Genomic DNA, 16,983 nt, shown 5'->3' on the forward strand with positions numbered 1-16,983 from the left:
ATAGTTTTACATTTGAATGAATCAATTTTATAATTAATTTTTATTCAGATACAATTTTTTTCTCTGTTTTTGAACTATCATCAGTTTATAATGTGTCAATTTCTGGTGTACAGTACAATGCTTCAGTCATACATGAACATGCATATATTCGTTCTCATATTCTTTTTCACCATGAGTTACTACAAGATACTGAATATCATTCTCTGTGCTATACAATATGAGTTTCAGATATAATTTTTAATTTAAGACGGTGGTAGTTACACATTGAGAAATGGATGGGTGTTATTTAACTCTTTCAATTAATAGTAATTTTGATGAAAAATTTTAGAATAGACTTGGCTCTGACCCTACACATGCCAGTCTTAGGTTTGTTCTTACATTTTAATTTTATTTATCTCACACGACCTCATGTTAATCACCTGTCTCCTGCCAGAGTCTGGGATGTCTGAGGACAGGGACCATGTTTCTGTCCCCAGTGCCTTTATACCAAGCTGGTGAAAATGCCAAGCACAATGAAAGACGTGCTGAATAAACAGATGAGAAAATTGAGGCCTGGGAACTGACTTTTAGAAAGCTTACAGGTACATAGGGAATGTTTATTACTTGTTTGCTGCAGGCAGCTGTCTTCCAGACTTTCTAGAGCCCAGGTTCATTAATTGTGGCAGAAATGGAATGCGGGTCCAGCATTATGTCTGTGTCAGCTTCACCTGGCTCTGCAAAGGAGGATTACTGAAGCACAGGAGACTTGTAGCAGACGGATCCGTTATATTTGGGGGTTAGACTCGGTTCGTCTGCTGTGAGACTTTCCCACTTGGTGGTCAGAGACGAAGACTGGGTCTGTGATTTCTTTTATGTTGTTTCATGTTCCTAACATATACGTTTATCAGTCCCTGTGTTTCCCTCCTCCTCTCCCTGATCTGCCCCGTGATACTAAGAAATAATATATTTAGCCTTGGGGTTAAATATATTTCTAACTTGCGTGGGTATTTTTGTGACTTTTTTTTGTTCGTTTTTCAAGTATAGTCGACTTACGATGTTGTGTTAACTTCTGGTGTACAGCCTAGTGTTTCAGATACATATATATATATATTCCTTTTCATATTCTTTTTCATTACAGGCTATTATGAGATATTGAATAAAGTTCCCTATGCTATACAGTAGGGCTTTGTATTTATCTATTTTATATATAGTAGTTAGTATATGCAAATCCCAAACTCCCAATTTATCCCTCCCCACCCCTGGCCTCGGTAACCTTAAGTTTGTTTTCTGTGTCTGTCTCTGTTTTGTTAATAAGTTTATTTGTGTCCTTTTTTTAAACCTGTGCACTTGTTTATTCTTGTAGTCAATGAATACTTACGGAAGGTCTCCTCTGTGCACCAGCAGTGGACAAAACTGCATGTCGTCTCTAAGCTTCCTCCCTAGTGGGGGAGAATCTAAGTACTTGGTACAGAATCAGCATTCAGTAAATGTTCCCTCCCTGTATAAGAAGTCAGTGTGTAACACAGTTTATGGAACAGAACTGGCTGTGTGATAAAGCCTTGGCACCTTAGTATCATTCTCTTTGGGGACACTGTTGGGGAAAGGAGAGTCCTGATTACCTCCTCACACATCCCTACCTGTGGCTCCTGTGTCATCAGTGCTCAAAGGAAGGGAACTGCCAAGAGTTTCCAATGACAGCTTGCTGTGTTAGCACTTAGATGCTAATTCAGATACCAATGGGATAAATTTTTGGCTTTTGTACTTAGGAGCAGATTGAACCTGTCTTCTGTAGATTTCATTCGTAAACTTATTCACGAGTTCCTTTTAGCTGGCTAGAGAGGTCTGTAATTTTAGAAGCCCTGCCTGCTGAATCATAGTGGTGAAGAACATGAGTTGATGAACCAAAATAATATGAAAAACTTGTTTCATTTTGAGCGTGAGCATGTCAGGTCTGAAGGAGACATGAACAACTTCGCAGCTACCTGGAACACCTCGACATCGCTCTAAGCAATAAGGACAGTAATAGCCATAGCAGGATGGAGATCTAAAAAAAAAAATCTCCGTGATTTGAGTCTTTAGAATCTCTAGCTGAAATTAATGGGGAAGGGAAGATGGTGATCATTATTACTTAAAATGGCCTAAAATACATATTTTACTTTGTGACTGCTACTTCTCTCTAGGTTTTTCTACTGCCATTACCTCTGTTAAAACATAAATGGAGTCCCATTAGAATTTTCAAGAGTTGATTGGAGCAAACATCTATTCAAATCAGGCAGCCTCTGATGAGTAGCTGGGAATGGTCAGGAGCCAGGGGAGCGGCTTTAATGGAGCAGATGCAAAAACAACATGAGGACGTTGTTTGACAGTATTGCTTACGCTGTTGCCCTATTTGGGGAAGTCTAATTAGGTGGCTGTGATTGGTCATTCTTAAATTTTGCCTGATGAGGGCACATTTCCAGTAGTCTCTGGCTTAGTTTCCTGTTTGCTTACACAGGCTTTGAAGGCACTAGAGCCACCCCAGTCCAGTAACTTCCTTGTTTTAATTTAACACCTCTTTTCCTTATTCACAGTGTTGGCCACTTTTTGGTGTATTTGGTCCCTTTTGGCATTTGGGATCTTCTCTGCCTGCAGTGCCCTGCCTCTCCCGCCCAGGGTCCTCATGCTCACCTTCATGACTGCTGAAGTGCGTCTTCCGTGACACCCCCGTCCCCCTGTGGGACTTGTTTCCCCTTCTGTGGGGCCTCGTTGTACTTAGCACATTGGGTTTTGTTTGTTGAATCTGTGTTCTTCACCCTGTCTATTTTGGGACTTATTTTCCTCACTGGTTGCAAAACATTAATAACCATCTTAATATCGCCAGCCCTTTCTTGGCATCACAGGGGAGTAAAGGCTTTTAAATATAAACATTAGTTTCTGTTAGAAAAGCAGAGGACATGATGATCATCCTGTTAATACCAAGTCTCTCTTACCCTGGCGTCTTCATTCCATAAACTTTAACTGATTTGTTTATAAACTTTATACACTTCACAAATATTCATGGTGTTGATATAAAATAATAGGAAGAGTTGCTTAAATACTGGTTTTAATTGCAGCCATTAATTGTAAGATGCACCATTTCTTACTATGCTATTAAAAAAAAGGAAAAAAAGAAGAGACAAACTGACACGGTGCTAAGATACCATTGACTCTAAAATACATTCTGAATGCATCCTAAACTGCATTTTTGAGATGCTGAAATGTGCAAAAATGGGTTCATTTTTAAAATCAGTGATATGTGGTAATATTATACCTTCTTAAAAGATGTAAGAACTCCATTGAGGAACAAAAATGAAAAATTGGTTTCCATTTGGTTTCCTTTCCTTCGTTTGCCTTTTGGTAGATGCTGTGTTAATGATCAGGGAGGTCCTCAAATACTAGATGGCTGGAAACCGGAGGACTGGGTGGAGGACCTGTGCATCCATCAGATTACCTAGTCTGCTTCCATAGTACTGGACATAACCTATGAGAACTGAAAGTAGAGAACTGCCTAGTCAAGTGTCTTCATAAAAGTTTTAAATAGATTCTCTTCATGTTTGAAACCCTTTGTATTAGAAGACATTTTAGGAGAAATAGTTCAAGTTGCCCTGCAAAAGGATTTGGAAGTAAAACTAACATTGGATGCATATTGAGAAATGAGTTGTTTTGCTTCAGAATCGCTTGTGACTGCTGGGTACAAAGGTTAGTTGTGGGACATGAAGATGAGTTGCACTTTACTTGATTCAGCCAACAGGAAAGTACTCCTCTTGTGCTAGTGGAGATAAGGAAGCCCTGGTGATAGCTGGGGTGTTCTCGAGGTTTCTGCCAGCTTTTTCCACGCTGCCCTTGGGCAGCTTGATTATTTTGTACTAACACTGAGGTTATGGAGGACTCTGGGCATGGTACCAGCTCTCCTACTTTGAGCTAATGTGTGGTGGAACGGGCAGGGGACTCTGGGATGAGAGGTCTAAGTCTAGTCTTTGGCAACAGTGAACTGTTTAAATCTTAACTGTCTTACTGGGACTTGAGTTCTGATGTAGACGTCGTTTTGATGATGAGGTTGGAAATAATGATAGTCACCCCTTTTCTCTTCATGGACTCAGTCTGTTATTTCATAATGCCATCACATAGAATTCAGTTTGTTGCTGATTTAGAACTGGACCATGTGCTGCATTAAGTGAGGGGCACAGATATGGAGACTCCGCTGGTTTGTGCTTTACATTAAAAAAAAAAAAAAGCTCTAAGATTGTGTTCCTGTTCATACAGGGTATGGCGACATTAGAAGCAATTTTGTAAGACACAGAAAGTCTTCAGGATTAACTTGGAAGAAATTTAGAACACTGTAAAATTGTGATGGTTAACTTTGTGTACAAGTGTGTATGGTTAGCTTTAGGGTAACTGGTTTTTTAAAACGTTTTTGGGGGGAGGTAATACTTATTTATTTTATTTATTATAGTATTTTTTCTTTAATGGAGGTACTGGGGATTGAAACCATGACCTCATGCATGCTAAGCATGTGCTCTACCACTGAGCTGTATCCCACCCCCAAGGCTTAACTGTTTTAATGACATGAGAAATAGGACAAGGAATGCTTTTTAAACATGATATTACAAACAGTTATTTCATGACATCTTTTTGCCAGGACCTAGGCTAAATTTTGAAGATAAAACGGATGAGTAAATTATTTTTTCTACATGCTTGAAGTATATCAGCTGTTGTTGAATGAGAAGCATGTAATTATTATTAGCAGAAGGAATTAAATACTGTGGTTTATAGGTGAGAATGGTTAGTGGGGAAAAAGAGAGAGAGGTTGGAAAAAAGAAAGTAAAATATTTTCTCTAAGTTTTGAAAGATAAGGTCTTTGCCAGGGGCAGAAAGCTGTGTTTGTTGAATATTTATTTACTTGGTGTCACGCTCCTTACTCAGTGATAAGTGATATTTCACTGAATCTTCCATCGTTACAGTTCGCACTTGGTGGACTCCGATGTTAAATCAATTCCTCAAGTGTCTCAAGTCACACAGCCAAGAAACGACACAACTAGGATTAGAACCAGGTCTGGGTGGTCCCAAACCCCTTGTTCTTCATCACTGTACTATTCTGACGGGCATTCAAGGCAGGGGGAAATCCAGGTACAAAGACATGAAAATGGTCAAAGTGTTTGCTGTGCCAACAAAATGATGAACTAGTATAGACTAGCCTCCTGGACTGAGTGAGACTCAGTGTGCTGAGATGGTAACCTTCCAACCCAGTCTCTGACACAGCCCCCCGCCAAACCAGGATGTATTCTACAGTCACTGATTTATTTGATCAGTGTTACTGGGCCCCCATTGCGTGCCAGGCAACTTGCATGTGTCGGAGGTTCGGGGTGAGCACAAAACCCGAGTCTAGTAATGATACCGTTATATATGATGTCTTGCTTTGTGCATATGCCTAGAAAATCCTTGATACAGTCTTCCAAGTCCTTCATTTTTGTATTATTTTATAGTTTTGTAACTATATTCAAGTACTTCTGTCTATCCATACACATCACGTATAAACATACGTACTATGTATACACACACGCTGCATATATGTAATTCCGTAACTCAATTCTTGAATTAATTTCAGTGTGTAGTATGAGACAGGGAATTGATAAATCTCTGTCTTCAATTTTCTTACTAGGAGGCCCCTTCGTTCCCCCTCTTGCATTACTATCCACTTGGATAGTCTAGGGTGTTCATAATTTCAGTGCTCCAGCTCTCGTCTTAAAAACTGCATTCTGCATGCTGATAAAATTCTTTATAAAGTTCTGTAAACCAATATGTAAAGCATTTGTGGATAAGTGAATAAAAACGGAGACCACTTTCTTCCAACAATATGTGGCTGGTGCTGCTTCCTCTCCCTCCCGGACCCTTCCTGCTTATGTCAACTTCTCCTTTTCTGATAGAAACTAGATTTTGAGGTTGAGGCCAGCATGTGCTGTTTCCTAGTGTAATTTAATCTGCTGTCTTGGTTTACAGATTTCTCCTTTTTACCTCCTTTAAAAAAAGCTTTTAAATGTAATCCAGACTTGATTTCAGTGTCTATGATGTAACGGCAGAGAGTTAATGATTTCTCACTCCCTTTTCTTTCTCATTCTCCCCTGGTAATTGGCTTTAACAGGTTTACACCTTTCTCTTGTTCATTTCTGGTAACTCCTGAAGAGAAATGTTCCATATGAGGGAACTATGAAAATACTAATAGAATTGGGAATTGGGACATGGGTAAACTCTTAAGTTTAACATTGATTTATAAAAATCTTACCCGAAGCTTTGAAGAACAAATATTTTCTGAGTTCTTGCCGACATATTTCAGTGGAGGAGAAAACCTTGCATTTGGCTGTTTGAAGTAGAGTGAATCACGTCTCCCTTGGCTGTCCTGAGAATTCTATTGTAAGTCACTTTCCTTTACTTAAAAAAAAAAAAAAAAAAAAAAAAAACTTTTAAATTCACTTAGCCTAATTAGCATACATTACTTGATAATTTTGGGATGAAAGGATGCTAGGCAGTGTTCCACAGGTGATCTCCTTTAAATTTTCTCTATTAAACCTAAATAATCTGTTACTTTGGTGACTGTTATATAGTCCATTGTGGTGTTTAAGGATTGTTGGCCATCACCACCTGTGGGGTGGGGGACATTGCCTGGGAAGGGTTCATCTCCTTCCATCAGTTAAACTCGTTGATTTTACTTTCTTAGAAGAGCAGGGTACCAAATTCATTAGATATAAAAGATTAACAGGTAAAAAATTATGCTCACTTCTGTTTTCACGTTCTTGTGAACAGTTTTCCTCTTTGTTCTTGGCATTTGCAAAAATATATGTATGTGTTTTCTTTAAAGAAAGTTTTTACACACATGATTGTGTAACATATCCATTTATTTGCTTTTTCCGCTTGCTTTTATCTTGGCGGTTTTTCTACAATAGGTAACATAGAGCTGTTCCACTGTGTGGGACATAGCAAAAGTCCTATGCAAGTGGATGGTTTTCATTTTTTTTCCTATTAAAAGTAAAAACCCCAAACCTCTGGATATCCTTGCTTAAAGACTGTTTTGTGTAGATACCATTACTATGAAAAAGGAAAAAAAAAAGTTGCAGTAGAGAAACCTGGACTTTTCTGTTTATTTCACTCAGGCCTGGATCTGATTCAGTGCCATTAAGGTGTTACATGTAAGACTGCTCACCTGTGGCCGAGGGAAGATCATGTGTGGGTGTCAAAGCTCTGCCTACAGATTGTAGGAGTTCCTGTCGAATTCTCTAGAAGCCTACAGTGCCCATCGGATAAAAATGCTCACCTATCCTGAGTTGAGTAAGGTTTCCTCCCGTGTGGATTTGATGCTTGATGTGATGGACTCTGTGTGTGTGTAATCAGTTTATGAGGCACAGGTTTTTTTAATTTAAATCTGTGCATTTTCTTCTATAAAAAGAGTGAACGCAACAACTTCTATTTTGTTCAGAAGTACTTCAGTCCTGGGGTAGTGTGATGTGTCATCACTGTCAATTTAAGAGGGCAGTTGACTGCTCAGTAAACTCTGAAACTCCAGATAAGTATCAGTTGTTTTCTCCTTGCAGACGACAGGGCCCCGAGAACATCAGCCTGTGATTTGAATGTGTCCCTATTTAGCTCAATGTGGACTTACTTTGATTATAAACATTGGTATGACTCGTCAGTCCTGTGTGAGGGATATGAAAAGGAGAGAAAAGAAAAGGTCTCCTTGTTGTCATTGTTTATTCACTGTCTTGTTCCAGGTGAAGCCCCCCAAGATTTGAAGAGTGCCCATCTCTCAGGCGGTTCTCACCACAAGGAACCAAACCCAGGCAGGAAGTCCAGGGAAGGTATTGAAAGAGAGGTCGGACCTCTTTGGTCTTCCTTCAATTGCTGACCCCGATGAAGGAGTTTCTGTTCCTTTGGAAGTGGGTGGAGATGCACTGAGATGGCAGGAGCAGCCTAAGGTTAAAACAGACGTCCTCTGTTTTAGAAGCACAGGCCAAACTTAGATGGATTCTGCTTTTGGAAAACTTTTTGAGCTGACTTTTCAGGTGTGAGCACTGTTGCGTGCCCAGCTGTCAACACGTCAAAACCAGTGTGATGGACTAAAAGGTTTAGTCCTTTATGATGACTCCTTAGGGTTGTGACGTTACATCTCCAGCTTGCTGGGCAATGATTGATTTTCTTGATTGACGGGAAACTCAGTTTACTGTGGCCCAGGTCAGCAGGGCAGGGGACAGTTGATGCAGCAGCTTTGAACTCTGTCAGCAGCTTGAGGGGTGTCTGGTGCCCAGATGAAGAAGTCGACTTCCTTCTTTTGGGTTACAGTGAGGATGTCTTTATTGAGAACAAGAATATGCCTGACCTGAGCAAGGTTAACTTCTCTTTTTATGTCAAGAAAGACTCAAAACTTTGTCAGACTTAATCCTTCTTCCCTGTTCCCCCTACTTACACAGTTGAAACTTACTAGTTGCAAAAATACAAAATGTTCTTTTTCTTCACTAACGTGCATTTGTAGCATACGTGGACTCCTGTGAGAATTTATTGGGGCACTTTGGTTTTAGTGGCATAGTTTTTATATTAGGATCACCAGATCTGGACACACCCATTCCTGTCGCATCATGGAAGCTGATGGTCTAAGATAGAAATTGACTTAAGCAGTTCAAAATATATTTATACTTTCCGCGTGAAAGCTGGAATGACAGTAACTAGACAGATGCCCAGGTCTGCGGGGCTCAGTGGAATGTGACGTGGATCTTTCTTCCCTAAGTGGGTGCTAAAGATAAACATCCATCTATCTTTAAAAGGCTTAATCTCTTTTCACAGGAAGGATTTCCAAACTCTTTCATTTTGTAGTTGCACTTTGTGGACCATCTCCATTTTCTTTAATTTTTTTTTGTGTGTGTGTGTGAGTTATAATGTTCAAAACACCATTTCCCTGTTTTAAGACAAGATGATTGTTTTTTGTTGCTGTCTTTTCTAGTATCCTTCCTGGAAGATTTTGTGTAATATTCGTTTAAGAGGGGTACTCAGGACTCCAGGACCCGGAAAGGGTCTTTGTGTTTTATAAGGGTTTTGTTTCATTGTGTTGGATGTGGATGGAACCATTCGTCCTGAGTGGTCACTCTTAACAGAGGCGGGCAGGAGATTTCTCAGGAAGTACCTGTTTCTGTCTCCTCTTCGTTTACTTTCTCCATAGCAATTTTTCATGTATGACTTACCAATTCTTAGTCCATTGGTAATTTGATTATTTTAATAGACATTGGTGTGGAATATTTGTTCAGAGTATTTTAATAGTTCTGCTTTGTCTCCATGCAATTTATTTCCTCCAAGAATGAATTGACTTGACGGTTTTGATTTCCCTGTGCACACTTAAAAAAAAAAAAAAGTCCTGCTCTTAAATATAGAAGTTTGTGCAATATGAAAATGAAATTTGGTGCCCTAGAGTTTTCATTGTTTAATTGAAATACTTTTAGGGATGAGAGATTCATAATAATAGGCTTTGGTCCTCTGACAAAATAGCTATTATATGTAATGACTGGCATATGTTTTGGCTAATATAGATTTTATCTGAGTTCCAGTATTTTTTTAAGCAAAGATCATAAACCCTAAATAACTTGATAATGCATTTCAGTAAATTATTTTTCTATGGTAAATTGTTTTACTTCAGTGTAATTTCATTTAGAGTAGTGGTCTTTAATCCTTTTTTGATCTCATACCATATCAGTTAAAAAAAACAACGAATTTATGTTTGTTTATTAAAAAAAGATTACAGATAATTATCATTGTGTGATAGATATACACATAGATTTTTTTCAGAGAACAGCAATTGAAAAGTCTGAGATTAAGATGAGCAGTATTTTAAAATAATGTTGCTATTTATAATGGCTTTTTACTATCATTAGCTTGAGGCACTGGATCAGTGGTTCTCAATTTTGATTACCCATTAGGCTCTTAAAGAATCATGCTTTAAAGAATGCTTTTAAAGAATCATGATACACAAACTCTACTGCAGGCATATTAAGTCAGAATCTCTAGGAAAGGAGATTAAAAAAAAAAATCTATGATTCTGATACACAGTAAGTTTGAGATCACTGTTCTATATACTTTAGGGAAGATTTGTCACTTGTAATTGATAGTTGATGTAAATCCAAAATTCATATCTCTTCCCTCCCTCCCGCCCTCCCTTTTCTTCTCCCTCTCCCTCTTTCCCTCCCTCCTTTTCTCCTTCCCTCCACTAAATTCTTGCCAGAACTGGTTAGAGTGTATTTGAAGCCTGTTAAGATCTACTTGTGGAAGTCATCAGTTCTGCCAGTTTCTTGTGTAACTATGCTTTGTCAGAATCTGTATTATCTTCAATATGTATTGGAGAACATTGTAAACTACTCAGCCACTTGGTAAAGATTAGTGTGTGTAAAAGTCCATCATTTTGCCGGGCCCAGGTAGGCCGCATGCCCTCCTAATATGCTGACGAGGTGGGTGGGGGCGCGCGGCTGCGTGGTGTGGGGCTTACACTTTTTCTTAGGAGACCTTTGCAGTTGATAACCCATGACCACCTCCTGTCAGGACAAATGAGATGCTAGTGCTGGTCTGCATATTAACTGTCACTGTCTTAATTTCCTTTTACTTAAAAATATGCGTATACCTTTTACTCCTACGTTGCATGACTGAGTGTTTTAGGTAATTGATTTAGAGATGTGACTAGGGTCTACCTCTGTACATAATCCAAATAATTTTCCTTCTCAGAGGTCTGAAATAAAAAGGAACTTGGTTTTCATGGGATTTGCTGTTCTATTTTCTTTGTTTTATTTTCTTAATTAACAGAAAATCTTGATATAATTATTGTTTTCCAAAGATGGAACAGAATAATCTTTGCCTTCTGGTGCAATGTTTTTTTTTTTTTTCCCCTTGGATTTATACCTGAAGTCCAAACATACTTTTGGGCTCTATCTAAATAGGAGTTTTGTTCCCTGTAATAATTGCTGGATGACTAATTTATGGAATAGTATTCAGTTCTGTTTTTCCCCTTGCCCCAGCGTATTAAAAACTTAATACCCTTTATTATTTTTTTTAAACAGCTTTCTATTTACAGAAAAGTTGAGAAGATAGTAAAGAGAGTTCCCCTGTGTCCCCCCGCCCCCCATGTTGTTTCTCCTGTGTCAGCATCTTACATTAGTAGAGCACGTTTGTTATGATTAATGAACTCATGGGTACATTATTATCAGTTCCATAGTTGATTTAGATTTACTTAGTTTTTACTTAAGGCCCTTTTCTGTCCCAGGATCCCATTCAACGTAGGACATTACAGGTAGTTGTCATGTCTCCTTAGGATCCTGTTGGCTCTGACAATTTCTCACACTGTCCTTGTTTTTGATGAACTTTTGAGAAGTATTGACCAGGTGTACTGTAGCATGTGTCTCTATTGGAATCTGATGTTTTTCTCCTGACGAGACTGGAGTTACGGGGTCTGGGGAAGAAGATACAGGGATAGAGGGCTGTTTTCATCACCCTGTTTCCATGGTTTTGGACTGTTGCTGTTGACCTTGCTCAGCTGGCTGGAGTAGTGCTGGTCAGCTTTCTCCACTGTAGAGGCCCCCCCGTTTCCATACTGTACTCCTTGAGAGGAAGGTTCCACGTGCCGCCTGCACTGCACTATGTGTAGCCCACAGCTGGGCTTTGCCTCTTGAAGGTGGAGTATCTACCGAAATAAATGATAATTTATTTGGAATTCTTCTGCGTATGATATTTACTTCCCCCTATTTTATTAATTAACTCTTACATCAGTATTGACTCCTGGTATTTTATTTGTCTACTTTGGGTTGCAAGCCAAAACCACTTTATTCTGTTGCTCGGATTGTTCCAGTTTTGGCCTTTGGGATATTGCCAGCTCTTTGAGTTGGCTTTATACCCCTTGACATCCTCCCATCAATGTGGCTGTTTTGGTTTTTGCGTTTTGGGGGAGTGCTCCTTTACTTGCTGGCACTCTCTGATGGTCCAGGCTCATCATATTTATTTCCTCCCTCTAGTCATAGTATCAGCCATTTCTCCAAAGACGTCGGGCTTTTTTTTTTTTTTTTTTAATAATGGAAGCAAGAACTAACCCTGAGAGAGAGGCGAGATGCCCCTCCCACATTTCTTAACATCTGAACTTGAGTTCTTTAACTAGTTCTTAACCTTCCAATAGCCTCTTTGCTTCAAGCTCAAGGCTGATGATTTGACTTCATTTTTCCTTGTTCTTTTCATGTCATAAACTTGGACCCTTGTACTTAATTCGGGGTTTCCAGGCAACCTGGAGTGCTTTGGTTTTGTTACATCCAGGATCAGGGATTTTTCATCTTCTGTAATTGAAACCTCTTTGAGAAAGTGATTCAAAGATTTTGACTTACCCTACATTTCTCTTTGAGACTGCCTTGGAACACTTGATTTTAAAAGGTCTAGTTTTTATAGCATAAGGAAGTTCTTTGTAGCCTTTTTCTTAAGTCTTTTTGCACATCCCAGGAACAGCATCGGTGTGACAACTTGAGAAATACTTGAAACAAGACCATTGGTTTCCTCAATTCCGTGGTCTTTTTCTGAGTTCCTACACATTTAGAGTCAGAGGCAATGTCCATGCTTCAGTACCAGAGAGTGACGTGGAGTTTCCTCTCGGTTGGGATACTTCCATATGCTAAGTAGGTACAAGGGGTGGTTCTCGATGCTACTTTTTCTGCAGCCTCCTCTGGATGGGTAATCATGAGGGTTTTCAGTATAAAATAAATGCCAAACTGACTCCATCTAGTTATAATTCCAGAGATGAGATTAGAAAAGAAGATCAGATCCTAGTAGGTAATTATCTTTATGTATAGGACCAGACTAACATACATGCTATGTCACTATAGAGATAGCTAAAGGAGTTCATTCTTGATTATCAATAATTAAGACTGGAAGATCGTAACCATATTGTACATTCTCAGACTGCTTCACTTTTTTCAAAAATGCTCACACAGATAATCCCTGAGTGAAAGTGTGGGTTTAGAGGGGCAGGAGTGTGGATAATCCTGCTTTTCCCCTTCATCATATTGTTCTTTGAGCCACAAAAACACTGAGTTCACATATCAAAGAATCAGTGACAGACAGCAGTTTGGCTCATTCACTTAAACACACATACACGGTATTGTTGAATGCCTCCCTTAGCAGTGCAGACCTTGCCAGAGATTAAAGGACCATTGGTTTATCCCAGTTATTTACTCCTTCACATTAACATTGCACGGAGCGTTTACCACGTGCCAGGCTGTGGATCTCTCATTCTGGTGCCCAGTCCGTGTTGAGTGGATGAGCGAGTTCAAGTTCGCCTTCCTGCTCTGTGCTGCTCTCCTGCTCTTTAAAGTCCTCTCCACTTCCTGTTAAGATCATCTTTACCTTGACCCAGCCTGGACCATGATTGTGGCATTAGTTAAATAGTAAATAGTGAACCCCAAAATAGTACTGGCTTAAAACAAAGTATGGGTGTAGTTTTTTCTCAAAGAAAAGAAATCTGGAGCCAGGCATTGAGGTGTTGGAATGGAGGCTTTGTGGGTCACCCGGGACCCAGGCTCCTTCAGGCTGTGACCCTTTTTCTTAGGATCCCAGGTGCTCCTAGACTCTCATTCAGCGTGTTGATCAGTCTTGCTCCAGTCGGCAGGATGGAGGAAGGAAAGAAGCAGATGAAAAAGCCCCCTTCACTTTAGGGAGATGCCCTAGAAGAGACACGCAAAGCTCCCGTATGCATCTCCTTGGCCAGAACTCAGTCTTAGGACCACCTTTTTGCTGTCAAGGAGTCTGAAAGAGAGAGAGCTTTTCACCTGGACAGTAATGTGCCCAGTAAAACAAAAAACAAGAAGCCAAACAAAGCAAAAACCAAAACCCAAACAAAAAGCCCCCTTAGGATTCCATTGTTAGAGAAGAGGAGAAAGACTGTCTTGAGGTAATCACTGGTCCTGCCACAGTCACTCACTCTAGTGCTGCCGGGGCAGCCTCTCTGACTCCCTCCCCCTCCTGCCGAGTGCTTCCGCCAAGTCTCAAACCAGCTGTCATGGTCTTCTTACTTGTTTACACCTCCTCCTGTTTCTGCTCCTCAGAGCTGGTGGGAAAAGTCCTAAATTAGAGGAAGACCTGATGTTGTGTTTCTGTTCGTTAATCCCAGCTGAATTCCTGTTTTCACCCTTGTGGGTTGTCAGCTCCTGTAACACATTTCTTACAGCAGTTGTTTTAAATTTTCCATTCTACTTCCATATTTTCACTTTGTTTTTGTTTACTTTCTTATAAATCAGTCAACCAAGCTCCACCTCTACCCCAATAAATCAACAGGAAGTAAGTCTTGGGGAGGGATTTAACACCTGAACAAGACTACTCTGTGCTCGGTAAATACCTGTTAAATGAATTAATTGATCCTTTTCTTTCTCTCTCTTATGTCCTCCTAATTAGAATGTAATATTTTCTATATTTTAAATACTTCCTCTGGACTTGGCTGCATCCCCCAACCCGCCCCCCCCCACCTCATTTCTCAATTCAGTTTTTATTTTTTAAGAAGAGGCATCTCCCTCTTGACTACCTTGAGGCTCCTTCAGTGAACTTTCAGATTTTCCTTTGAGGTTTTCCCACCCTTGTTGGTCTTCTCTCATTGTCTAGTCTGGACGTCTCTGTAGCATGCTGTGTTATCGACGACACATTCTTGGAAATAGCCTCTTAAGTTCTTTTACCTTTCTGGCATTTCCTTCTATGTTTCCTTTATTGATGCCCTTCTGCTCAGTAATGGTGAGCAAAACATGACGATTTTGCGGTCATAATTTGGTTTTTTCTCTTTCTGCCCTTTATTTGCAGGATCTCGGCTGCATGTCTGCTCTTTGACCTTCAGCTGTTGTGTCTGTGTGGATGATTTGCAAATATACATAAATAGTCTTTACTCCTCATTTCTGCATCACTCTTACATTCCTCCTGGAGTCAACTGAGATGTCTCCATCATCCTAAACAGCACGTCTGACATCTGGAATGTTAGTAGTCACGTCTTAGGTGCCCCTCAGCAGGGCATTGCTGCTTAAACCTTCTGTGGGAACAGCAAAGCATAGCAGCTTCCAGTGCCTTGTTTTCCTCATCTGGAATGCCCTTTCCTTTATGCTCTCCTACTACTTCTCTTGAAGATCAAGTTCAAAAATCGGCATATCACAAAGATTTCTAGGAAGACACGAGACCTTCCTGATGGTCTAGGCTTTGAACTCCTACCACACGCATTTGTCTGTTCCCGGCCCTCCTCATATCCTCGTGTGGTACTGTTTTGTGGAATAAATCGTCTCTATTATAAGTATCTTATCACACAGATACCCTGTAATCTTCCTCCGTTTTGCACTCCCAGTGATGGTATATAATCGACACTTAATAACATTTGCTGTGGAGGATGGCAGTCCCTTTTCGTTTCCTTATCTTGCTCCATTTCTAACACTGAGATTGCTTAAAAAAACAATTAATTTTTCTTATCACCAAACAAACATTTCTTTTTCATAAATGAAATGGAGCACTTGGACTGAGCTAAATGGCAGATTTTCAACTGCCTGATTGCATTCTGCTTTGCACTATTTGCAGGACATTATAAAGGACTTAAAGGATTTTCAGAGAAGTAAATTTTTTCCATCTTTCTTAGTCTTCTGAGTGTCATATAAAAACTTAGAAGTCATGAAGAGAGCGAGTAGCATTTTGTGAAAACAGTTTTATGTTGGAGAGTTCAAGATCGGGTGGGGCGGAGGGAGAGAAAGAGAGAGAATATGAATAAATGGGAAGGAAAGTGAATGTGAAAATGCACACCCACTAGACTCACGCTGCTTGGCAAACAAGGTCACTACACCACGCCCGCCGGGAAGAAGGGTCTCGCTTCCTACAAAAAGAAGCTTACCCAGTTGTTTTTATGATAAACTATTTTTGTAATAATTTTTTCAGCAATATAGTAATGTGACAGACATATTGAATAAAGTAGATCCAGCTAATCTATGGTGTCTTTTAAAATTCAAATGTAAGATGTTAGCTGTGATTAAAATTAGCTCTGTGTAGATTGAAAATCTGAACTAAGGAGGATGATTCCAGACTCAAATGAAGGGAACAGAAGGCTTAATTCACTCATTTACTTTATTTTACTTTTTTTTTTTTTTCCCATAGGGAATTTGAAATACTGCCTTGTGATTCTGAACCAGCCTTTGGACAAATGCTTTCGTCGTCTTTGGCACAAAGGTACCCTTAATTAGCATTTATATTTCTTTACTTTCTTACTCTACTTGGGGCTGACAAACATGACTGTTGACTATCCCAGCATCCAGCTGCGATACCAAAGGGTGGAGTTTATAATATATAAGGTGATTTAATGACTGAATTATCAGAATCCATTGTTGCTTCTCTGTTAACCTGTTTATACCTGTGGTTTCCACAGCGTGGGCCTCCAAGTACAGAATTACAATGTAGCATTCCTCTCTTGAACATCAGAACTACTCTGTGGGCAGTTATCCGGAGTACTTAACAAGTATTCAAGTGTAAATATTTTTGGCACCAGTGACAGCAAAAAGCACCCACCAACCTCACTCATTCCAGCATTCAGCGATAAGATATCTGTAGGGTGAATGAATTTGCAACATTAAAAGACGTGTTACCAGTATATTAGAATCTCTAGGGATACTGAAAAATACAGTTAAAAAGGATTAGTTTCGCAGAATTAATACTTCTCTGAAGTTTGATGTAAGAAATAAGCTTTATTAACTATTTTACATTATTCTTTGATTTTTATAGAATTAATTCAAGAAAATAATATTAAATAGTATTTGTTTGAACTTCTGCTCTTCTTTCATGAAATCTTAATTTTTTTTTCAAGAAGTGATACTTCCACTAAGTTATCTGTGTGAGTTTTGGGTAAAATTAGATGGGCAGAATAACTCAATTCTTGATAGATCGATGCGTATTCCTGATCCATTCTTCTCATCCCAGAATTCTTTA

General features: G+C 39.4%; 1 protein-coding gene and 1 long non-coding RNA gene across 12 annotated transcripts in view; both read left to right on the plus strand.

Moving 5' to 3' along the window:
* TPK1 (thiamin pyrophosphokinase 1) overlaps positions 1–16,983 on the plus strand; it is a 337,202-nt gene that overhangs the window by 42,915 nt on the left and 277,304 nt on the right. For 9 of the 11 annotated variants that reach the window (XM_010953180.3, XM_045515744.2, XM_010953130.3 and 6 more), the window contains one exon: positions 16,159–16,230. The exons of the other annotated variants lie outside the window; for them this stretch is intronic. In XM_010953180.3, coding sequence (XP_010951482.1) covers positions 16,159–16,230 — 72 coding nt within the window. The remainder of the gene's footprint in view (positions 1–16,158; positions 16,231–16,983) is intronic. 11 annotated transcript variants of the gene reach the window in all.
* Positions 135–11,926, plus strand: LOC141578106 (uncharacterized). Its single transcript, XR_012508016.1, has 3 exons — positions 135–6,405; positions 7,143–7,312; positions 7,758–11,926. It is a non-coding gene; the product is annotated as an uncharacterized LOC141578106 (long non-coding RNA).

The sequence above is a fragment of the Camelus bactrianus genome, chromosome 7 (assembly GCF_048773025.1).
Source record: "Camelus bactrianus isolate YW-2024 breed Bactrian camel chromosome 7, ASM4877302v1, whole genome shotgun sequence".
Classification (NCBI taxonomy): Eukaryota; Metazoa; Chordata; class Mammalia; order Artiodactyla; family Camelidae; genus Camelus; species Camelus bactrianus.